Consider the following 25,298-nt stretch of genomic DNA (forward strand, 5'->3'; position numbering starts at 1 on the left):
TACTTCTGCTTTGATACATCATTAAAGATAATATTGATCACTTCTGGGCTCTTGGGATCTTGTGTGTCTCTCTATCAAAATCTCTTTGAAAATAATTGCTCACTTATTTCGGTGTACTGGGATGAGAAAACAAACCGAAATCTGATTAATTCACTGTGCAGAATGTAAATAATTCACTGAATTTCAGAGTGGCTTCATAAACTAGCAGGGAGGCGACTTCTCAGTGAAACCCCAGCTGCAGGGAAGGTGTCAATAATTAATTCTGGAGAACTGCTGCAGGAAAGGCTGGGCTTTAGCGTTACTTTGGAGGAGTGTTGTTTGGTTTGCGGGGATGGTTCCCTGCCTGCGGCAGGTGAGTGCGCGGGGCCGGCGGGGCAGAGGTGCTGGGCAGAGGTGAGCCCCCCTGGCAGGGGGCTGCTGCAGGATCTCCCTCTGCACAGGAGGTTCAGCAGGGCTCTCAGGCTGCCCTGCAGCTCAGGGTGGCCGTGTGGGCAGTGCACAGGCCACCATCTGCTGTTGGAGTGTCCGCTCTGCAGAGTTCAGTGAATCTCAGCTTGAGGAGTGCTGTTGAAGACTGAGATTGTCCATATGCTGGTTTCATCCCAGCTGTACAATTGTTGAATTACCTTTGTGCTAAACACCCCCCACCATTATCAGGTTTTATCTCTTTCCCCAGTGCTTTGGGTTTGTAGGATGCCATTTATTTGGTCTTCATTTTCCTTTAAAAAATTTCATTATCATCCTTCAACCCAAGAGAAATCTCACTTCCCTCATCTTCCCTTTGAAGTCCACTCAGAGTGTTAGTTAATTTCAGTCCTAAAATTCTGTGGCTTTATTTTTCTCAGACAAAGTATTCTTTAGAAAGTATTTTCCTTAGAAATACTTGATGGCAGTAATTAATTTTTATAATTTGTATCTTTTTCCACAAAAACTTACATCACAGGTGACAGTCCTGCAGGCTTCAGTTACAGTAGTTGTACCTATTCAGTTACAGAGAACACTGAGATTAATTTCCTGTTTTGCAGGCCAACTGTGCAAGACAGTCGTCGTGAAATAATCATAAAAAACGGGAGGCACCCTGTGATTGATGTTCTGCTGGGAGAGCAGGATCAGTATGTTCCAAACACCACCAGCCTCTCAGTGAGTACCCAGAAAGTGGCTGAGGTTCCAAATCACTCAGGGCAGGAGGCTGGGGTGAGCTTCCTGGGCAGCGAGTGGGAATGGGTGGTTTGAATGTTTGAATCATGCAGCCTGCTGGGCTGCATTTCAGAGAGGTGTTGCTAGATGTCACCACATCTGTTCTGTCCCTCTGCTGATTTCCTTGCTGCCAGGTGCTCTCTTTACAGCCTTGCTCAGTCTCAAGGCATGAAGAAAAGGAAGGTAATCTCGAAAATTAGGAAAATGGGTGTTTCAATCAAATGGTTATTTTCCAAAAACAAGTGAATAATTACAGGGTTTTTAACAGTGTCATCGTAGGGAGTCTGCATTTTGACAAACTGTATCTAGTTTTTGGAATCTTTTAATATGCAAAATACAAACTATAGGTCAAGTTTTTCAGACTAGTTCTAAGATTGCTTGTATTTTTTAAATGTATTTTTCTGCCATGCAGTTTCCTTTCTCTATGGAAGTATTAATGTCATACAGCCTTTTTTTCCTCATAAACTAAAATCTGTCTTTTAAATTACACGCCTATTTGAAGCTTTTCGTTAAATATTTATCTCTCCATATACTTTTATAAATATTAAATAGCTGTTCTTAATGAATATAAAAGATATCCTCACAACTTCTCTCTGCCTCTTTATGCAGTAAATGTAGCAAAGGTATGAAACAGCTGCCAGAGTGGGACATTGCTGCAAAAACAGCACTCGGATGTGTGTGTGTTTCTTGGGGAACATTTTAAAGTGCTGTTCCATACTGAACAATGCTACAGATATTTTGCAATACATCAGAGAATGTTTTCAAAATTATTTGTCAACTCCAAACAAGCGACAGATGGCACTTCCAAAAAAATTCAGCATGTCATTCAGGAATCATCATGCACTTTTCCCTCTTTAGTCCCATTCTTATGCTGGCTTTCTAAATACTGAATATTACAAAACCAAGTGATCATGGCAGAATCACTCTTGCTTCTACAGTTCTTTGAGTTCTCTTTTTCTTGAGAGAGGTGGGTGGGAACCAGTTTATTAAAGCATCTCCAGTTTTCAACTGATGTGTTTGAATCAGCAGGAAAATACATCTCCTGTCATGTTGTCAGCTGAAATGTTGTCAAATATCTAACTTGAGGAAAAGCTTTTTTTTTTTCCTTAATCCCCTGAAATAAACAGCTTATTTTTCCATTCCCCCTGTTCTCCTCAAACATTTGTGGGTTGTTCTAGAATTGTTTTCTTCAGCCGTGGATTCTAATGAGATTTTGGCTCCTGGCTGCATCAGCTGTGAGGAGAGAGGGGTTCTCTGCTCTGGTGTTGCAGCAGATTCTGAAAACCAGAGCCCTGGCAGAGCAGCCATCAGTCCCACAGCACGGCTGGACGGAGCCTGGACAGACACCAGACACATGCAAAAAATTCATGGATCCTAACATGAGCTTGCGAACTCATTCTGGGTTTGAGTATCTGTAAATTCTGGTGTGCTGAGCCCTGACAAAGTTTTAGTAGCAGTGCTGAGTTACACTTTGGAGACTGGAATGTTATGAATTTTGTTCTCGTATAGTCATGTGCTCTTCATTACATCCAGTCTTTTATTCCCAATAATAGCATTTTTTACATTTTGACTGCATTGTGACTTCTGTGTAGATGAGATTTATTTTTTTTTGCGAAAGCTGATCAGCTTTGTACATATAATAAATACTGACGTCCTGTATCTTCTCCAATACCTGAATTATAACATAAATGACAGTCCTGGCTGTGTTCTGTGTGTGTTCCTGTGAACTGAATGAAAGGCCAGTCTGAAACCCAAGTCTGTGAAGATTCTGAGACCTGCTGCATGGAGATTTGCTGGCTGCTCTAACCACAGTGCCTGATCAGTGCCAAGTTCCCCACATAATGTGACTAATGTCATTGTGCACAGCTTGTCCTGTCTCCTTGCCTCTCCCACAGGGCAGTGGAGACTGCTGGCTTCTCTTCAGATCATCACTTGGTGCATTTCATCAGATGCACCCCTGGGAAAGTCTAGCTGTGTGATGTCCTCGCATAACTCAAGCTCTTGATCTCGACTCAGGCTGTGAGAGAGCTTTATAGGCTCATTGACAAGTTTTAATTTTGTATCAGCAGTTGTCTTGCACTTGAGGAATACAATTTTATTGTGGAGCTGCAGACACATAGCAGGACTCTGGGGAGTCTTACAGCTGAGATGAGTTCTTGCATCTGATCTCATTTTTTTGGGTCTGGTTTTAATGATGAGAGACACTGATGGAGTTTGGGCATGGCCTGCTCACAGCATCTGTGTTGCAGTCAAATACTGCCAGACTCAGGAATGTCTTGATGCCTTCTTGTAGCCACCCTAAATGCCCTTTTGTCATACCCAGCCAGGCAGTTATGAGTGTAAAATCCAGGTCAGGTCTTTGCCTACCAGATCTTCCCATTTGACAGTGAGAGCTCAGACTGGAGAGGAATCCAGATCACAGTCAGATTTGGGCACTGCTGGCTGTGCTGGAAGCTCACAATTTTCTCCCTTTCTCCAGAGAAATTCTGCAGATTCCCAGAATGGTTTGGGTTGGAAGGAACCATAAAGCTCATCTCATCCCACCCCTGCCATGGCAGGGACACCTCGCAGTGTCCCAGTGTCCAGCCTGGCCTTGGGCAGTGCCAGGGATGCAGGGGCAGCCCCAGCTGCTCTGGGCACCCTGTGCCAGGGCCTGCCCACCCTGCCAGGGAACAATTCCTCATTGCCAAGATCCCAGCCAGCCCTGCCCTCTGGCACTGGCAGCCATTGCCCGGCTGCTGTCCCTGCAGCCCTTGGCAATTGTCCGTGTCCATCTTTGCTGCGGCCCCTTCAGGCCCTGCCAGGCCACCCTGAGCTCAGGCCAAAGCTTCTCCTGCCCAGGTGAGCAATGGCAGCTGTGCCAGCCTTTGCTGCCGGCAGAGCTGCTCCATCCCTCTGCCCGTGCTGGAGCCTCCTCTGGCCTGGCTGCATCCAGCCCTGCATCCCTCAGCATCCCTCACTGCTCCCCGTGCTGGTGACCGAGTTCCCTGATTATTTCTTGGCTGGAGAGCAGGAAGGTTCCCCCTCGCTCTGTCCATTTTGCTCAAGAGTAATTAAAGTTGATTTTGGTGCATCTGGGGCTTCATAATATCTGGAGAGGTGAATGTGATGAGCTCTTAGAATGGAGGAAAGCTGTTCACCTAGGAACAGAACGTTTAACCCTGCAGACTCGTCCTGTATCCTTCTAAGCACACCAGACTTCCTGGTAGAGGCACCATGTGCAGGGCAATGTATTTCACCACTGTTTTGTGTTTCCAGGGAGATGGTGAAAGGGTCATGATAATAACTGGGCCCAACATGGGAGGGAAGAGCTCCTACATCAAGCAAGTGGCACTGATCACAGTCATGGCGCAGATTGGCTCTTTTGTTCCTGCAGAAGAGGCCACAATTGGCATTGTGGATGGAATTTTTACCAGGTAACCTCTCAAAACTGGAAATGCTACTGAGGCAGGCGGTGTGTGTATCAAAGTATAACTTAATTTTTCATTTAGAACTTGAAAATTTATGCCTGAAGTTTCCTTTCTTTCGTTTTGGAGGCACTTTATGTTCATTGCTAGGTTTTGATTCCAGCTTTTTGGTAAGCTATGGTACTTGTTTTGTAATCTTTGAATCTTCAAGGTGTAAGAATTTTAAGGTGTCTGTCTTGCTTAACATCCAGTTATCTAGCTTACCTGCCTGAATGGATATCTCAGCCAAATTTATGCTGCTGGGGAGTGGCCAAATGCTTCCCCTAAAATGAATGTTGTCACCTTTTAAAATCATGTCACAATCTCTGCTCTGAAGCTCTGTTGTGTAAACTCACAATATTACAGACTGAAAGTTTTGGGCTGCATATATTTCATGCCTAATCTCCTTCCTGTACTATCAGTCCTAAACACACTTGCTCCTCACTTTATGTCCTTTTAAGAATGAATAATGACAATGTATTTCACTGTCTCATTCTTGAGACATTGCTGAGTAATTTGTAAAAATTATCAGTAGAGTCAAAACTCTGTAAATTATAATCTATTATTGCTAGGGTTTATCATCCTGTTCCCCCCCTTTTCTTCAATAATTAATTAGTCGAAGTCTTGTGTTACTGGTGGTATTTGAGGTGGATTATCATGTGTGGTTATAAGTTTCACAGCAATCAGATGCCTGAGCAGGAATTTCTGGAAATTCCTGTTGTGTGATGCCGGTGTGCATTCCAGAGGTAACTTTTAATCAAGAACCTGCAATTGCTTCATCCTGTAGAAGTGTTGTGTTTGTACTTTCCACTGTGTCACGACAAAAACAAATGAAGATCACACCTTGATGCAGGTGAGTGCCAAGCACAGTAGTAAACAATTTGTATCCAGCTTGGCTTGCTCCAGAAGTAACTGGAGATGAGAATTCAAAATTCCTCACTTTTTTCCCCACCCTGTGTTGGAAGTAAGGGGCTGGTTGATGAGGTGAGCATTTCTTGTGGGGACACAGAGATACACAGGACCTGGTTTGTGGTACAGGAGGAGCATTACAGCATCACTGAGCATTTGGAGATTATTTTTGTCTTCCTCTGGGGTTTGTAGCTGAACATGGAGTACTTCACTTGGGTTCTCACTTCCTTAAATTCTGATCATACACACACTCAAGCTTTCCTCTGCTTTTCCTAGACTGTCATTGCAAAAGGATGATTTCTGCAAAAAATACTAAGAAATATGACACAGTCATTGGGAGAGATGTTTTGTTTTGGGCCTGCTTGAAAGAGAATAAATAGGATTTTTATCTGTGTTCCACCTGGTCCCCAGTGTATTTCCCTGATTCCGCTTCACTTTTCTCTGTATTAGAATAAAACCCAAGTACTTTTCTGATAAAGTAGTGTGGGCAAAGGCAAAACTTCTGCTTTCAGACTTAGAGCCAAGCAGACACAGAGTGTTTTTTACAGACACAGAGTGTTTCAGACCACGTAATTTGTAGCCCAGTCCCATTCTAACAACAGGGATTGGATTTTTTTGTCCACTTCTCTATATTACTTTTAGAAGCTCAGCTGGATGTGCCATTCCTCATTTAATGTGATATGTGTCAAACACCAGATAAATATGTGGAAGAATTACTGAAATTCTTGTAATTACACCAGGAATTAAGAGTAAACTAATTGACTAAATATTAATCAGGAAGAAATTCATAATGCATTTTTAAGATAGAAGTAGTCATGCATCTGTTAAAAAGGTAACAGAACAAAAAAGGAGAAAGGGAACAGGTTAGAAGATTCTGCTCAAGATATACAGAGACCATTCAAGAAGGAGGCACCTCTCTTTTGGTTGGTTTGGGCTTTTTTTTGGTAGGTTTTGGTTTTTTTCAGGGTTCTGGCAAAGGTCTTAAACTATCTAAGTCTGTCAGGCAGGTTAATGTGGTGTTGCATTCATGGAATTTCTCAGCCGTAGGAGGTTACCCTTGAAATAGTTTTTAATGCCTGGTTTAAGGAAAGAATCAATGAACCAGCTGCCACATACTGTGTCCTGCTTGAGGTTTGATGCTTTCTTCTAAAGCCTCAGTTTTGCTCTGTCCTCTCCTCTGGTAGAGAATGACCTGGGAGAGATCAGAGACTTTCTCTTAACTCCCACCCAATTTTCCTTTTTTTTTTTGTTTTCACCTGTGCTTTGTTTTGCAGGTTAGTTTTGTTTGTATTTCTTTTATTATAATTTAATTTTCTTTTTATGATAACAGCTATGTAGACCCCCTTTCTGCACTGCCACCCCAGGCCACAAGGTCTCGCTGAAAAAAGTGCGAATTCGATTTTATTGCTGAAAACTTCAGGGCATTTTTAATACTTTAAAAACTTACCATGGGAAGGTGTCAGTCTCCAAGGTACTTCCATCGCTGCTGTGGTGATGTTTTGGGGGATGCTGCTGGTGTGGTACCCCTGCAGGGAGAGAGAGTGAGGGATGCAGGGAAGGATGTAGCAAAGGATGCAGGGAGGGATCAGCCAGTGATGCTGTACAAGCTGGCTCTGTGAGGGGTTCTGTGCACCAGGTTGAGCAAGAGTTCATGACAAACCTTTTTCCAGTCCCTTTTTTGGTTTGTAGACTGCATCTTCCAAGTGTGAATTTATATAGGTTTAAGGGATTTGTATCCCCAGGATTTGTGTCTTGTTTTTCAAGTAGGGTTTCCATGGAAATTGAAAGGTTGCTACTATGGTTATTCCTTGTGATATATTGTGCTTATATAGGATAGCATCTCTAAATTGACTTTACATACTGGATTACACCAAATGTTTTGAAAGATGCAAGAGGAATTGCTTACAGGTAGAGTGAAGATTGGAATGATCTTTCTTCCCTTCTGGGTAGGTAAGACAGGGGACAGTGCTGAGCCTAGCCCAGATTAGGAGGAGCACACAGGATTTTGAGGATGTCTGCTGGTTAGTATTTTCTCTTTTTTTCCCCTTCTCCAATAAGGGATAATGTTTTCTTGTAATCTTTTCTTAAAGAATTTCAACTCAATCAGTGGCATTATATTTAAGAAATACAGAAGGGTTTTGAAGAGGTTGACATCCCGTCTATATTGACTTTTAATGGGATTTGGATATTTGATTCTCTGATGTTTGAAAATCCCCATCCAAGTTTCTCCTTGCAGTAAACGGGCTCATTTTCTACTTTAAAATCAACCTTCAGTTTTTGTTAGTTCTAATACAGTCAGTCAGACCCTGAAATTATTATGCTGTTTCTATGTGTGTGTGAGCAGGGAGACAAAGCAAGGGTGGACGTCCATGTATGGAAGAATTAATGACAAGAGTTCTGCTGGCCTAATCATGCCCTGGGGAGGGGTGGTTGAATAAGGCTGACCTCTGCAGAGGTCCCTCTTCTATCAATTATTGATGGAATTTCTCACTGCTAGGAGGCTTTATCCTGTTTCCTGTGGGCCAACAGTGGCTGTTCATGAGGGTCCATGTTCTAAACTGGGAGGGAGAGGGAGAATGCTACAACACTTTGAAGGCAAAACATCTTCAAAGAAACAAGATAATTAGCAGTTCAGGTTACCAAGTGCCTTCAAGACTTTGAGAATCAATTTTTGAACATCACAGGCTGCCATCAGAAAGAATTGTGTCAAGGAGAGCAACCCCTGCCAGTGCCAGGTGATGGTACAGGGACAGAATAATTTCCTTCCTAGAGCACTTACCTGCCTGGATTTCTCTTCCTGTGTTGAAATAAGAGCTGTTTTCACTTATTTCAGGGAGCTGGCTCAGTCACTACAGTGACCCACACCTTGCAGTGAGGTTTATCCCAGCCAAGCTGGAAATGCTGAGAAAGGTGCAGCTTCAGTTATCCCAACTAATGAAGCACCTGTGCCTCAGATGCCTTTGAGAACTGCCTCTTGCAGGGGGTCTGCCTCATGCTGAAAGGTCACAGGAATAAACAGAGCCATGTAGACTGTGCTCTCATGCACTTGGGCTCTCTTTAAAGAGTTATCTTGCTGCTTACAGCCGCTCAGCATGACTTTAATCCTCATGGTATCAAAAACACCTGGAATTGTCTGTAGGGTGTGTAGAGAAGGCAGGGATGGAGGGGGCTGGCAGTGCAGGATAGTCCCTTTGCATCACATAATGTGTATTTAGGTGTAAAGAACTGTCCTCTGCATTAATACACAGACCATTGTTCTATTTGTCCTTGCTTTTCTACTTTTTACATAATTTTTCTGCTGACCAATCTCATGGCTGCTGCTCAGCTCCAATCCCAGTTCTGCTGTCTCTGGGGCCTGCCTTTTGCAGCTTTCCCAAAACCCTCTGATTTTGTGGATTCCCACAGCATTACTTATACGTATACCTGGCTTAACATGGTAACCCTGATGAGATTCAGTCTCTTTTAAACTTTAGGGAGCTGCTGGAGCAGCCAAGACATTTCCTCCGAGTCCCTCTAAGAGGGAACTCGGTGCTGTTCTGCCAGCTGGGGGCTGTGCTTCCCTTGCTGTGCCACTGCTCAGGTGGGCTCTTGAGCTGATCTGAAACCCACTCAGACCAGGCGTGGCCCGTTCCACTGAGGTTTGTGAGCGCTGCACAAACCTTACGGGGTAAAAGCCTCACAAAACCCACGTGGGAGACAGCATAATGGCATTAAAAAATAAATCAGTGTTTGAATGCCTGCTCGAGTGGTGTGCCTGGCACTGCTCATCTCCATCATCCTGTGAGCAGAGAGCCACAGCAGTCACATGCATTTGGGCTCACAGAGATGGAAGGGGAAGGGGCATTTGTGTCCCAAAGTGACATTTCTGGTATGATTTGCCTACAGGCATTGTGGATCCTCTCACATTTTTTCCCTGTGCCTTGACTGTTATCACCTAAAAGAGAAACTAAGGGAGTGTTTGTGGCTGTGTCCCTGTAGGATTGTGCAGGGTGAATGGAGCCCTCAGCCTCTTCCCCATAGCTGGAAAGAATTGCTGTTAGGGCTTAGAGGACAGTTTAGAGATGGAGGATTCCTTCAAAGGAAACTAAAAAGAACCCAAGAAAACTCAGTCCTCATTACTCCAAACTTCTGGAGAGGCCATGTACCAAACAAGCCATAATACTTTCTTCTGTATGGTTTATTAAAATGTCTGTTTTTCTGATCTGTAAGTGGTGGAATTACTCTCAAAAAGGTCAGGCCTTATAATAGATGTATTGTGAGTGTTACCTCCCTGAATGCATTTACAGCTATTTAATTCTGACAACTTGACAAAGTCATATTACTGCTTCTCAAGTGTGGAGCTGAAAGAAACAAGTAGACAAACATTTTATTTTAACTGGATGAAATATGCATACCTATGGCATTATCACAATTTCAGTCAGGTTTGAAATCATGATTGAAAGCAAATATTGTGTGAATACCTGCAAGCTGACTTGGGATGCTTGTATTTTATTTTTTCTTTTCTTTTTTCTTTTCTTTTTTCTTTTTTCTTCATTCAAGTTTGAAAGATACTTAAAAAATAGCTTACTTTAGATTACTTTTAGATTACTTTCAGGTTAAAATGTTTCAGGGCTTGCTAAGAGTATATTTTGTAAGAACTCCTGAGAAAATCAGAAAGCACAGGATGGAGTGGGTATGTGAAGCAGGGAAAAGAATGTTCTGTCAAACTGGAAACTGAGTGGAAGATGTTCTCCAAGTGCTTTTTGCAATACATTGAGGCACATCTGGTGAGAACAAAAGCAAAATAATACTCTTAAGTATTAATGGATGTGACTGTTCCATTGATGATGCAACCTCTCATGGCAAAAGGAATTCTCAACTTTTTGTAACTAGGCAAACCATGTTACACGTAATTTCCTTCAGCCAGTTCCATTGGCTTATCAGAAGGGAGTTGCACAGGAGGAGCACAGAGGGGGAAATAGTCATATTTAAAATAATAAATAAATAACAAGCTCCATTATTAAAAATCTTCCTAACTGCATAGGAATAGGCAAATATTGCCTCTCATTTTTATACAACTTGTGAATTTTTCTGGTTTTAACTCTAAAGACCAGAGTCTACATTTTAAAAAATCCTTGCTTCCATTCATTTCCTTATTAAGCTTTAATGATTTATTCGAAGCTTACAGGGTAAGATAATGAAGATATTTTTTCCTAGAAATAGCAGTTAAAATCACAACACCTCAGACAAATGAAGGCATTCATCTAGACAGCTTCTTCATAATCAGAAAAATCCGGGCTGTGAAGGCAGTGGGGAGGTGACAGCAGTGTTTGGCAGGTTTTGCAGGTGTGTACAGAAATCGCCAGGAGATTGATCGCTGAGTCAAAACTGTGGAGGAGTTTATCTCAGCTGAACAACTTGTTTGTACAGAACCTGGTTCTGACCAGAACTTTGGGGATTTTTTTAAAAGCTCTTTAAACCTGAAAATAAAAGTTTAAATCATTCAGATCTTCCTTTGGAAAAAAAAAAATAGAACAAATAGAACAAATAGAAGAAAGTCTCTCAATTTGCCTGAGCAGTTAGACTCTGAAAGATAATGGTTAGAAAATTAAAAAATCAAAGGTACTTTTTGAGGTCTTTGTTTATTTTGTATGTATGTGGTGAAGCTTAGTGGTTCTACCATTCACATTGATTTATTTATTGTGCAGAAAAGAAGGGAGCTGTTCTCACAAAGCAATCCCAAGCGAATGGCAAGTCCACATGAGAATTTTATATACTGACATGCCAAGAAAGTATTGTTTGTCTTGAAAGCACAATGAGTCAGACCAACAGAACTTTTAGCTGTCAATAACCCCAAAGTAATTTTCAGAAATGTTACTTCTTTATGGCATAGTAATTTGCTTCATTTTGTTCCTCCTTAATTGTATTTTTGTTTACTGCCAGAGTAACAAGAATTACTTAAGCCTTTCATTTATGCTCACAATCAATCATGTAATTGCACCTCTGGGGTAAATTGTTCCCATCTTTCGGGGAAGAACAGGGTGCTGTATTAAGTACATTGCACCATTTTTTATCACGTGGAGATAGCTTTGGTTTAGATTAAAAAAAAAAAAAAGAATAAGCTAAAATTGTAGTTAGTGTTATTAAACTGAAGAATTATTTTGTTCTGTTTTTCCCAGAAAAGTTGTGTCTTGGACGTATCACAGTGCCTTTGAGCTGTAATTGCTTCTGACAGTGTTCTGTGGCTCTGTAGGAACAAGTTAAGCCAGGCTGTGCATGTATCTGTAGCTAATTTGGTTTCATGTCTCTGTTCATTTCACAGAAACATGCATCTGCAGTGCGAGGTGTGCATCCTTCACCCATGGGACACGGCCGTGTTCCGCCAGCAGCCCTTGGGGTGCCTGCGTGCCGTTGGGTGGAGTGTGGCTGCCAGCAGCGCTTGGTGCTGAGATGTGCCCTGGGAATCCATCTCGGGCAGAGCAGGGCACTGCTGGCACCCGGGGGCGCTCACAGGGCGCCTCTGCTGCCCCCGATGGGCTCCTGAGGGTTCCCCGGGGCGGGAGGAAATGTGCCTGCAAAGCTGGCCAGCCGCTCGCAGGGAGGCTGTATTCACCTTTCTGCAACTCTTCCATCCTATGACTTGACCCAGTCACAGGTGGAATGGGATTGTCCTTGGCGTCCACAGGTCTAAAGGGGAAAAGTTCACTTGTGCTGAGTGCTTCAGCCATTGTCCCTACTCTGTTGCTATAGCTCCTGCTCTTTAATCCCCCCTGGCCTCAATCCTTCAGCTACAAATGCACATTAACTTAATTACCTCGAGTTCCCTCCCTGGTGTCCCAAGCAAACCTGTGCAAATTTGAGGGTGTTGATTTGTCTCTGGTTTTTCACCTTCTTCAAGCTAATAGTGCTGACTCTCAAAGAAACACCTTAGTTTGAGTATCTGCTCTATAATTTATCCTTCAGCAAAATGTTTGCCCTCACAAGCTGGTCTTTCTCTTGACCACCAGTAATATTTATACTGATAATTTAAAACTCAGTGATGCATTTGCCCCAAGCAATGTAACAAGTATTTTTAAGGAATTCAAATGTTACTGAGAGTATCATTGCTGATTTTCAGAGAGCAAATTTACTCTGTGTTCCTCACTAGGTAAGATGACATAACATTTTGTAAAATCTGAGTTTCTGTTAGTCCATGAAGTCCAGGGATGAGGGGTGCTGGTAACTTCTGGTCCCTCCGGGCCTGCACTGACTCACAGGGATTCTGCCCTACCTGTCTGTCAGTCCAGCTGAAGCTTTTGAAAATACAGAGTGGGTGTTCTTCTTCCCTCTGGCTTTCAGGAAAAAAAAAAATCAATGCACTTCACATCTTGAAAGTTAATCCTGTTAGAAATGTTTCTTTTAAAACACAGGGGTGCTGGTGTGTGCAGCATTCCCCTGTGGGCCAGCCCTAGAAGGAAAGGAGGATTTCAGTGATTATTTATTCTGGCTGCTTCAGTTACCTAGTGATACAGAGAAGGGTAAAAAAAATGATTTAGAAACCATTATGAAACTGAGTATTGAAATCAGTTTGGACTTGCTTTTCTTTCTAGGATAATGCAAAGTTGTATATCTCAGAGTCTTTTAATATCTTCATTGATCTCTCAGTGACTGAGAGCATCACATATCTATAATAACATACGAAACAAAAATGTATTTTACATTGAATGCATTCTGTCAGGCTTCTCAACAGCTGTTCTCCTTAATTATGTAACATACCATTGGTATTTCTTCATTTAAATTTGCAGATAAGCAGTTGTAGAGATGGTTGAGCACATGTGCATGTAGACTGAAAACAGGTTTATGTCATGAGCATCCTTTGATTCCCTGTCATCATCCATGTAACTTGGCACGCTTCTTAGAAGTCACCCATGAATAATGCAATAATAATAACTATCCTGATAGCCATGCTTCCCATCACACTTCTTTTTTTTGTTCCCTAATTCTGTAATTACAGCTTCTGTAAATTATTTTTCTTTCTGTCAGTTTTTGGTCTGCATGCGTGAGATCTTGATGGAAACGAAGAGGATGATGTACCAGTAGGCTGTGGGGGAGTGTGAAGCATTATTTTCTTGCCAGTGAGCTGTTACAAATTTGCACATGTAATCTCCTGAGGAATTACTTAATACACCTCCAGTGTCCTGCCCGTCCCTGGTGGGCTGCCTGTCCCCACTGCCCTGGCCACTCTGCTCTGCTGGGCACACACAGGCTGTGCAGAGCAGGCCCCTGCCAGGAAAAGGGTGAGCTGCAAGGCAGCAGCACATCTACTCCTCCCTTCTTGTAAACTGGTTATTTTAATTTAAATTACTCCTGTGCAAATGCAGTGATCTTTGAAATGACATTTCAGAGGGGCTTGTGTGAGGGAGTGAGTGGAATTGTAAAGTTACATTATAAATTTATTTTATTCATGGGGTTCTCAGTGTTATCTTTGAATCACAGAAAGTGATTTTTGTTGGTACTGAGAGTGTTCCACACTTTATTCTGGGAGAAAAGAGTAATTTAGTCATTTTCTTTTCATGTTAATTGTTCTTGAATTAGATTTGTTCTTCTGCAACAGGTTCAATTTTTGCAGTAAGTATTTTAGGTCAGCCTCTAAACTCAGATGGATGTTGCAGACATCTTTTCTGAAAAATCCTTTCCTTAGGATTTTTCCTCCTGAGAAGCTGAGGGGCCTCAGGAACAAAATGTACCCAATGGTTATCTGCTGCTGTGGAATGCATCAGGTGCATCTGGGATTGGCCCATGTGGTTGTTTCTAACTAATGGCCAATCACAGCCCAGCTGGCTCAGACTCTCTGTCCAAGACACAAGCCTTTGTTATCACTCTTTGCTATTCTATTCTTAGCCAGCCTTCTGATGAAATCCTTTCTTCTATTCTTTTAGTACAGTTTTAATGTAATGTATATCATAAAATAATAAATCAGCCTTCTGAAACATGGAGTCAGATCCTCATCTCTTCCCTCACCCTGGGACCCCTGTGAGCAGGGTCACAGATGGATATTACTAAAATCAGTGGGAGAGTAGTAGTTAAAGTTTGGGGTTTTTTCCCAGCATTAAGTATTCTATAGAGTAGGAATAAGTAAGTAGCACCGGGCTGTTGACAGCTGTTTGAAAATAAGGCTCTAGAGAATGGCTTTGCAGTCTTGTTTTCTGGGATTCATGTGGTGGAATGTTACCCCTGTGAGCTCCTGGGCTGCCTGTTCATTTCCACAAACTGTGAGAGAGATGCACAGTGAAATAAAAAGGAGTGAACTTCCTGGGGCCCACACTGTGATCTCAAACCCAAGCCAGCTCTAAGAGCATGTGGGATAACTTCCTTTGAGAAGTGGTGCAGTTATATCCTCTAACTTACCCTCGGAAAATTAAATTACAGAACATTGCCTCTCTGCTGTTTTTTTTCTGAGGCCTTTGACAGGAATCTTTGCTACTTGAACTGAGCACTGAAAACAGAAAACAGAAAATCCATCCCCTTCTTTTTTTTTTTTTTTTTTAGTTTGCATAATAAATGGGTTGAACACCGTAAGATGAAGAGCTTTTAATTCTGCAGGATTTAGTTGGCTGTCAAAGAGACATTAAAACAAGTGTTTTCCAGCCAAATTGCATCTGCTAAGGAGTGATGGATCCAAAGAGACGCTGCTCATGCTGCCTGTCTGCACGTTCCTTGTGGGCAGGACTGGAGAAGAAGAATTTAATGTTTTAATGTATCAAAACATTTAGGAGGAGATCTGCTTTAAAATGTGGATTCCAAGCCACTAATGAGTCCTGGAGAAGTTTGGTGGGGTTTATTATGGCTGTTTTAAATGTGAAAAAAAAAAAAAAAAACAACCAAAAAATGGTTGTTTAAGCAGTAGGTTTTGTGACTCAACAACTTTATTGTATCAGGAATAATAGAGCATAAAGTTAGGGAGCAATGCCTTGCTGCAAATGATCTGTTACTTTTATAAATGCAATCATCCACACTAAAACAGTTATTCCTGCTTCTTTCTGGGATAACACTGCTCAGTATGTATGTTCAAAAAACAAGTATTATTCTTCTACTGTAAAAGATAGAGGCAGAAAGAACAATTTTATCAATTTTCAAAGGATGACATTTAAGAGGTTTTATGTAATTTAAAAATGAACTGTTTTTTTAATCTGTAGTTAAGCCCGAGTTGGATTTGAATGTTTTAAAATGCTGGAAAGAAAAACTTCTTCTCCAGCTGTCTCTGACAACAAGAGAAAGATAATACTAATTTCTCTTTGTATCTTGAGCATTTAGTGAGGAAGTTCAGGAAATTATTTTTGTGAATGCAAATTAGATACAAAGCAGGCTAAAATATTTTGTGGGCTCTGTGGAAATGATGCAATCCCAGAGAAAAATGGAAGCTCTGTGTGTAATCATCACGGGCACACAACAGACAGCCTGTGAGATGCTGTCCCTGTAAGGAGAAGCCAAGTCAGAAATGAGAAAATAATAACACCACCAATTGTAAGGTTGGAGACTAACACTGAAGTTGTTCACTAAGGAGCCAGAGATTGTTCAAACATAAAAAGTATTTGTCATTCTGATTAATGCATTTGCAGTTAACAGTGTTAAAAAAGGTCTAAGCTATCCTGTTCTCTGTGGATCTGTGCAGGAAGGGGGATTGTTTGATTTTACAGCAAGGGCTGGTGCCTGACCCAAGCTGAGAAAGGGGCACAGGGGTTGTGGGGGGACACTGAGAAATTCACTGAAATCTTCATCATTCCTAACCCAGCATTTGAAAGGATTACAGCAGTAAGTGGCTTAATGAAATGTTGATTTCACAAAACCTCATTATCCTGAGTTATACACTTAATTCAGAGAAAAATCATGTACAGTTTAATGAGCTTATGACCAGAAACACCTGGTTTTGGGGTATGTGGGAGTGTAACTTGGGTGTGTGTGTTTAAGCACACACTCAATAAAACAAAAACTCAGCTTTTCTCATATGCCCATCTTCAACTAAAAGTAGTTAATTTATAACTGAAGATTTGCTTATTATGCAGTTATGCATGATAGTACAGCAGATTTTCAGGGCAGGGACCAGAGAATATATACAAATCATAGTTATACTGGGTCCAGCCTGCTTGGTTTTAGTCAAATGCTCTTAGTCATAAGATCCTCATAAAATTATTTGTATCTTGGTGGTGCCTCAGGAAGTCACAGAAGCAATTATAATAGAGAGAAATCCAGCAAAAGAGAGAGAAAGAAACCACTATATTGGGCTTCTCTTAAAAGGTTCTGATTGGCTCTAAATACTGTTGTGGCCAGCTGTTAAATTTGGAAATATAACATACTAAGCCCATGATTTAGTTTTCTTTAAATGAGCGTGGCTTTTATGTAACTATATAATGGCTGATAAGAGTGAATAAACCCAGTTTTACGTCCCTCCTCGTGATGACCTGTCGCAGAAGGGATACTCTAATGTGATTGATGTAATTCAAAAGCAGAAATGCAAAAAAGAAATGCTCTTTCTTCAGTATAGAATGGGTATTACTTGCCCAGGTAAGGAAAGCTGCAGGAAAAGGGAAAACCAAGGTGGACTAACAACAGGTTTCTCACATGTAGACCACAAATTCACAATTTGAGATAGGGTTTGAGGGTTGCATGGATCTGAATCAGAGCTACAGGAATTTGGAGGAATTTGTGTGTGGAGCTCACCCACCTGCAGGCTGCTAAGAGTTGTGTTTCAGCAGAATGAGGAGAGAACTCTTAAAATACATTTAAATCTTGTTTAAGGACACTGGTTAAGATTGTATACCTGTGCAATTAGGGGAACTAATGGTTATTTTGTTAGTGCCTGAAGGAGGTGGCTGCTCTGCTGTTTGGATGCACAAACACCTGGTTCACACTGAGCTTCCACTCTGTGTGGAAATGGCATATTGGATACCTTTGGGTATTGTTAGCATTAGAAACCCATATGAACAGAGGCTTGAACTAAACCAAAGGAGTAAAATGCACCTTCACAGCTACCTTTGATGGAATTCTCGTGAGCTGACTGGTCTGAAGTCCCAGGGTACTTTTTGGGGCAAAAGCAGGCTTGTGCTGTGTGTGAAGGTGGGAGAGGTGTGTGCTGGGAGACTGTTCTGGAAGGTGAATGTTCTGCCTGCATTCTTCTCCTCTGCTTGTACCAGCAACCAGAGATTATAACAGAATGGTTTCATGCCCATGGTTATTGTTTTTCCAGCATTGGCTGACATTTCTGATGAGTTTCTATGTTCTGTGTGCCGGTGCAGAATGGGTGCTGCAGACAACATCTACAAAGGCCGGAGCACCTTCATGGAGGAGCTGACTGACACTGCTGAGATCATCAGAAAAGCCACCTCGAGGTCGCTGGTGATCCTGGACGAGCTGGGCCGAGGGACGAGCACACACGATGGCATTGCCATTGCTTATGCCACCCTGGAGCATTTCATCAGAGATGTAAGTGCCTGAGTATTGGAATAATTACCAATATAGCCAGACGGGACGTGCTTTGGCTTGTCTGCTTGAACCAAACAGCGGCACTGTGCTGTTTTACCCCAGAGACACCTTTGGCCAGCTGGATGTTGGTGTTTTACCCCAGAGACACCTTTGGCCAGCTGGATGTTGGTGTTTTACCCCAGAGACACCTTTGACTGGCTGGATGTTGGTGTTTTACCCCAGAGACACCTTTGGCCAGCTGGATGTTGGTGTTTTACCCCAGAGACACCTTTGGCCAGCTGGGTATGTGGTGTTTTACCCCAGAGACACCTTTGGCCAGCTGGATGTTGGTGTTTTACCCCAGAGACACCTTTGGCCAGCTGGGTGTGTGGTGTTTCACCCCAGAGACACCTTTGGCCAGCTGGATGCTGCAGCTGGGCACTGGGAGACAAGCCCAGGCTTGCAGGAGCTCAGGTTTACCTCGGTGGAGAAGCTTTAAGGCCATGGTGAAGGAAAGGAGTCGGTTCTGATGGAGGGTTTGGATCCAGAGCTTTATTCTGGCCCTCAGGCCTCTGAATGCAGCACCAGCTCCAACAGAACTCCCTGAGCCCGTGGCTGCTGCTCCTTTAACCCCGGGGAGAGGGCAGGAGAGGGGCAGGGAGCCACCAGCCAGGTCCAGGAGGGGAGGGACAAAGGGACAAAGGACACCTGGATGGCCCAATGCCCCCCAGGGGTGGAGGGCATCTTTGAATTGTGCCAGTCCCTCAGCGCCGTTCTGGAATGCCAGGACTGACAGACAGTGCTGGGAGGGGTGAGGGAGGGAAAGGAGAGGTGGCTGACACACCTGGCAGGGAACCATCATGGGAGGAACCTGGGGTTTCTGAGGTAAATCTTGAAATCACAGTGCAACACCTGAGGCGCGCTGTGGTGCGGGTAGGCCGCGCTGGCCACGGCCATGGAGCGAGTGCCATTTCCCCTCAGGGGTGTGGGGAAAGGACACCAGCTCGGCGAGGCTGAGCCCAGGGGACGCCAGGTGAGGCCCAGGCGTGCTGTGTGTGTGCTGCAGGTGCAGGCCCTGACGCTGTTTGTCACCCACTACCCGTCGGTGTGCGAGCTGCAGCGCCTGTACCCCCACACCGTGGGCAACTACCACATGGCCTTCCTGCTCAGCGAGGAGGACAGCACACAGCACACAGGTCAGTGCCAGGAAAACCCACCCACAAACAGCAGAGGTTTATCTCCAAAAAGGATACAGAGGAGCCTTTACTTTATTGGAATAAAGGGAGACCCCATTCCCCTAGGGTCTCTTACATTTTTAGAGGATGCAGCCTCCTTTTTATCCCAATTTCCCAGCCACATTTCCCTTCTCTCTTTCCCCATTGGCTGAGGCACTTGAGAGATTCAGACTTCCCAGAACACCTAATACCAGAGATTTCTCTCTAATGTACAACCCTCCCTTTTCATTCTTAATTCTTATGGAATTCAGGGGTATTTCTTCCCCATCATTTCTTTCACCTTTCAATGTCTAATTTCATTTCTCAGTTTATTTATAAAGGCAAATATCTTTTCTAATTCATCAATCAGTGGAATCCTTCCCATTGTTTCTTTTCTCTCCCAGTGCTGGTTTTATCCACCAGCAGACCCACAGCTTGTCTGGAAAGACAAATCCACCATTCCTCTCATCAGCCACAAAGTAACTCTGATGTTCATGCCTTTTCAGACTAACTAAAGACAGGAGCCAGACTTCCAAAAAGCTCTTCGTACCCATTTTCCTCCTCAGACCTTGCCAAATGCTTTTTCTTGCCTCCCAGCCTACCAACCTGAGCAGTCCCCAGTGGCTGCTGCCAGCAGTTTCAGGGATCACTCTGTGCTCTTGATGCCTTTTTGCGCTACCTAAAAACAGGGGTCAGACAAAGCTAAGGGAATAAAAAGCAGCTCTGTTCATTCAAGGGCCTTCAGGTTCATTTAGGGCAGGCAAACCCTCCCTCAGGGGCTACACCCAAAAATGAACCACAGGTCATGAGTTTTCACATTTTTATAAGTTTGATCCATTTGCATAGTGGGGGTTAATCTAACAATTCCAGCTTCAGCTAATGAAGTCATTTACACCCAGTTTGCTGACCCCAACTCCCTTTTGTTTGCATTTCTGGGCAGTGAGGTGTCCTTGGTTGCCAGGCCTGGGGAGGAATTGTTGTGTCTGCCCAAAATGGGGCAGCAGCAGCTGACACTGAATGTGGAGTTTGGAGTTACACACTAAAGAACTGCAGGATCACAAATACATGGAAATTATAAAAGCTAAAATCCTGGGTGTCAGTGTGACAATTTACACCTGACCTGAATGTGATGCACCCACTGTCACTCCAGTCCCACATTCAGGGGTGTTGAAAAGTGGACATGCATTCCTTCACGTGTTTCAGGAGGATATCTGAGCTGGGGTAGGGAAAGATTCACCCATCCCAGCATCCAACTTCCCACAGCAGCCAAACACAAAGGATTAGGGAGGAGGGATTAGGGATCAAACATATGGCAGCTCCTTCTCTGAAAGATCTCCCTGTCTGGAAACATTTGCTATTTATGGGGTTTCATGAGCAGGATGTGTTTTGTAGCTCCCATGGATTTCATTTCAGCTGGGCTCCATAATTTAATATTGTGTACTTTCAGTGCCTTCATCCTACTGTGTCAAGCAGCTCCAAAATGTAGCTGAAACTGTTTTGAAACATGATGGCCCCAGTTCTTGAATTATAAGAGACATCATAAAGGCTTGTTCATGGAATACTTGTAAAATTTTTACATGTGTTTCTTTAATGACTTGCCATTGCTATTTGCCATTAACCTTTCCCCTAAATAATTCTTCATATTGTATTATCTGCTAACCTTGTAAGCTGATCAGGACAGGGGACTTATGTATTTGCCACGTAGAGGAGGTTTTGATTTTGGTTTCATGTTTCTAGGATCTGAAGTGGAAGAGAGTCCTGAATTTATCACTTTCCTTTATCAAATAACTAAAGGAATCTCTGCAAGGAGTTATGGGCTAAATGTTGCCAAACTGGCAGATATTCCTGAAGAAATCTTGAAGAAAGCAGCTCACAAATCAAAGGAGTTGGAGAGAATAGTGAACATGAAAAGGTCAGAAAAAATGCAATTTTTTTTCTTTGATTATTTCCTTCTATAATACTACTTATGTTCTCATTAGTGATCATGAAAATACTAATGACTTTAATTTAGAAAGTTTTTATTACTTACTTTGGAACTTGAAATTGTCTTTGCATGCCAAAGTGTAAAAGGAAGTATGGACATTCTTCTTCTGGTTTAACTTGAAAATAAATATTTATAATATATTTTGATTGCCCTCACAAGCACTCAGAATTTTACCGAAACTTTTGGGAATTTTAATATTTCCCTGATACCCAATTTTCATTCAGGGGTGTTTGTACCTTATATATTAGAGTAGTTATGAAAATTCCTGTGTGTATCAAGTGGCATAATGGATTTGTAAATCCTGTAACATTATGTGCACAGATTAGATATTCATAACTGTTTTCACTGTTTCTTTTTTTTCTTATGCTGTTATTTTCTGTGGCAGTCCTATGAGCAAAATTCAGATAGCCCCATAGGAACATAATGAATCAAGATCTTGGTTGTCTGATGGCTGTACCTAATCCTGACAGGATAATTTTACATGAGAACATTTTGACTACTAATTATTTATAGGTGCAAACTTTGAAACTCAGCAGTGCTCAGCGCTTAACGACGTTTTTTTATCCCCTCTTAATAAAGCAAAAGAGAAACTTTAGAAGGAACTTGACAGTTTATAGGGAAAATAATGCAGTGGCTTATGCTAATTGGAAATATCAGTCTGTAGTTGGCAAAAGTAAAAAAAAAACCAAATCTGGACTAGGATCCTAACTGTGCTGTTCAGAGAGTGGGTCTGGTCTGCATGATGGGAACAGGAGTTTCCAGCTCTGGGGAACCACACCTGGACCTGCTGGTGGCACTGCCCTTGTCACAATATCCACAGGCCAGATGCCTTGTCTTGTTTTTTTACATCACCCTTGTATTATTTAAGAAAATCCACCAGGTAACTTCATCCAGTTTTGACATTTGACAATTGACATTGTCATTGGCAATGTGTGTTAACCATTTTAAACGTAATTTGTCACAGCTCTTACAAATCAGAAAATGCTGAGAAGAAACAGGAAGGATGTGTGCACTCATTTGTATTGAAAATGTGTTTTCTTGTTACGGTCCTACATATACAAATTTGTACAAACTGAACGATCAAAATTAAACAGGGCTGACTACAATGCTGTTTATTTCCTTTAACAAGTAGATCTTACCATTTGTTTATATCATTTTGTCAGTGTTGCTGGTGCTGTAAGTTAGTTATGAAATTAATTTGTTGGCTGACCTAAAGCAGGAACATGAATCTTGGAAAATATTAACTGGTTGTTTGAAGATCACATAACATTTTGAGCTGTGCTATTTTGGACACTGTATAAAATTTTGCAGATGACTGTAGGACTTTCAGGGTTTGATGTGCTTCACTTAAAAATGTGTCTGTATTTTGATTAGGGTTCTTTTTCTTTTTTCTCCCACAGGAAAAAAATGAAGTCCTTTGCTGAAGCGTGGAAGATAAATGATTCTCAGGAGCTACAGAAATGGAAAAATATGTATGAGCCTGAGGATGAAAGAAAGGACAGTTTTTAATCCTCAAATCACGGTTAAAGATGGAAGATACTGCAGGTTCAAAATACATGTCTGGAGCTTAATGGATTTTATCAGGGTGTAGTTCCAGGTGCACTGAGTTGACTTTTTTGCTTTCTGAGAGATCACAGATGCTGCATCATGTGTAATTTTTTCTCTCTGCACATCCCTTCCTTTTCACCCTTTTCCTTAAATGCAAACTGCCTATGGGGATTGGTTCTAATTTGTTTAAAAACCATGAAAAAATTATTGATAAATTAAAAAGTAACTTTTTATAAATAAAATAATGTTTCACCTTTATTGTATTTATTTCTGAAGATATATTTGTGTGTGTTGGGAAAATGTAGTTGAGTCTCAACTCTGCTGTACAGTCAGCAACTGCTGACAGTGGTTACTATGAAGAGACTTTTTCTCTTGTTCCCATATTAATGCGTTAAAAATTCACTGATTTTTCAGAGCACCCTTTTGTCCTGATCTTTCCCCTGTCTGGCACAGTCTGGAGAAAGACTTAAGCCCAGAAATAATGTTGGGGTATTGTAAGGGTGAGTGAAAGAGGCGATTCAGAGTGTGCAGCTGGCATCCCCAGTGCTCTGTCAAATGCAAAGTGAAGCTGAAAAATTCAGAAGGGCTTCTCAATTTTTAAATTTCCAGTTACCACGGCCAAATTTCGTATGGGAATACAGTATCCAAATGGGTTTTCCCTACAAATAACCCGACTAAACACATTGCTGTGAAAATGTACGGTGATGCTGACATGCCTGAACCTCAGCAAATAATCTGAAGCATTGTAAAAGTAATGCAGTGGCGTTGTGGGCCTGGCTGCCCTGCAGCCCCGAGGAGCCCCCAGCCCTAGCAGGGAGCCCTGAGGGGGCTGTGGTCCCCTGGGAAGCCCCAGAAGCAGTTTGGTGGCAGGGTTTGTCCCTGAAGGTTTGTCCCTTTGTTTGGTCCAGGGTTTGGCCCCACTGGAGCAGCCCCTTCCTGAAGGACTGCAGAAAAGGGGGTGAATTTTACATGTCATAGGCTAACCTGAAACAAACAATTCTCTCCAGGTGTCAGGACATCAGGGAAAGTTTGCCACTCAGGCAGCAGGGATCAGTGGGAGCTTCCCCTCCCAGGCTCTGCAGTGCACTGCCCTGAGCTGGAGGAGCTGAAGGGGGAAATTAATCTTGCAAGGTGTGACTGCCAGGTGTGTGTTTATCCAAGGCAGGCACTGTGAAGCATTACAAACCCAGTGCTCTGCTGCTGATATGCACAGACACGGTGCTGTGGGTCTGAAAACCTCTGCCATCAGAGACAATGAATGAGCCATTGCCATCAGAGACAATGAATGAGCCATTACCAAATTCCTGCTTGTGCCAAGTGCACTCTTAGTCCTCACTCTCGAGGGAGCATTCAGACTGTGCTCTGACAAGGAAGGGAAAAAAGACCTGGATGCAGTGAAGGAAATGGAGAACTGCAGTGAAGCCTGGGGAGGTGGGTTTGGTACTGCTGGGCTGCTGGTGCTGTCCAGAAGAAGCTCAGCAGGCTTTGATGCAGACAGATAATGATGGTGAGCCCTGCTCTGTCAACAGGGAGCTTTTCTGGCTGTCCCTGTGAGCCTTCTTGTATTCATGCCAGATAATCACTGTTCTATTCACTGCTGTTTAATTCCTAGAGAACAGGTGAAATGTGTGAGGATGGGAGGGTGCAGAGTGCTGCTGCTGGGTTTGCTGCTGGTTCTGGGGCACATTTGGTGACAAGGGACAGTGCAGCTGCGTGTGGGCCTGGTTCTGCTGATGCAGAGCAGGAACCCAGGGCGTGCCTGGGAGCATTTGTGCAGCAGGAGATTATCCAGACAGACAGGACCTCCTCAGCCTTGGGAGAGTGAGTGGGCTGCAAAGAAAAACTTACTGGAAAACAGGGAAAAGCCTTACTTTTATAAGAGATTTTTGTCTTCATTCCTTCTGCTGTGGGTTGGGGGTTCTCTGTCATAGCAGAAATAGCAGAAGTCCTTCTCAAAGAGAGCTGAGAGGCTGCTCTTGTGTTTTTTTTGTTAATTTTTTTTTTTAAATTGTCTTTTCAGTCCCAGCACAGGAATCCTCATCTTAAAAAGCATATGAAGTACAGCTTTAATAGTGGGATCATCTTGGAGATGTGCCCTATTTTTAAATCAGAGTAATGAGGTTTTGCCTGTGTGCTGAGTCAACAGGTTTGATCATCTAAGGGTAAAGAGGAGTGGCCTGTGCTAGATGGTGCCTGTTGATAGTGGGAATTCCTCCTAGTCTTGGGATGCCTTCACAAAGCAATGTTTAAGTCTCACTTCCCAAATATTAAGCATGCAGAGGGTACTGGCTTCTGCTCCCAGCCCATTTCTGAGATGGTGGAACACTGATGTGAGCAGCGCAGCTTTGTGCTGAGACACACACACAGGCACAGAATTTGCACTTCATGGCTTTCGTCCACATTTCAAAGGCAGCGTTTATCACTTTACTGAGCTCTGTCCCTTCTCCCTGCTCCCAGCAGAGAAATGTTCGTGCCTTTCTCTGGACCTCAGAGCTTCAGGTGAGCATCCTGGCCTGGCAGAGCCCATGGATGGAAGGCAGGGAGGGAGAGGGTGCAGCCCCTGCCCCCTCGTGTTTGCTTATT

General features: G+C 42.8%; 1 protein-coding gene across 1 annotated transcript in view; it reads left to right on the forward strand.

Moving 5' to 3' along the window:
- The window catches only part of MSH3 (mutS homolog 3), a 95,511-nt gene extending 72,533 nt beyond the window's left edge, over positions 1 to 22,978 (forward strand). The window contains exons 19-24 of the mRNA XM_054651654.2: positions 1,026 to 1,140; positions 4,456 to 4,613; positions 17,804 to 17,990; positions 19,036 to 19,165; positions 20,921 to 21,095; positions 22,568 to 22,978. Coding sequence (XP_054507629.2) covers positions 1,026 to 1,140; positions 4,456 to 4,613; positions 17,804 to 17,990; positions 19,036 to 19,165; positions 20,921 to 21,095; positions 22,568 to 22,676 — 874 coding nt within the window. The 3' untranslated portion in view covers positions 22,677 to 22,978. The remainder of the gene's footprint in view (positions 1 to 1,025; positions 1,141 to 4,455; positions 4,614 to 17,803; positions 17,991 to 19,035; positions 19,166 to 20,920; positions 21,096 to 22,567) is intronic.
- Positions 22,979 to 25,298: the final 2,320 nt, after the last annotated feature.

This window comes from Agelaius phoeniceus, chromosome Z (genome assembly GCF_051311805.1).
Source record: "Agelaius phoeniceus isolate bAgePho1 chromosome Z, bAgePho1.hap1, whole genome shotgun sequence".
Lineage (NCBI taxonomy): Eukaryota > Metazoa > Chordata > Aves > Passeriformes > Icteridae > Agelaius > Agelaius phoeniceus.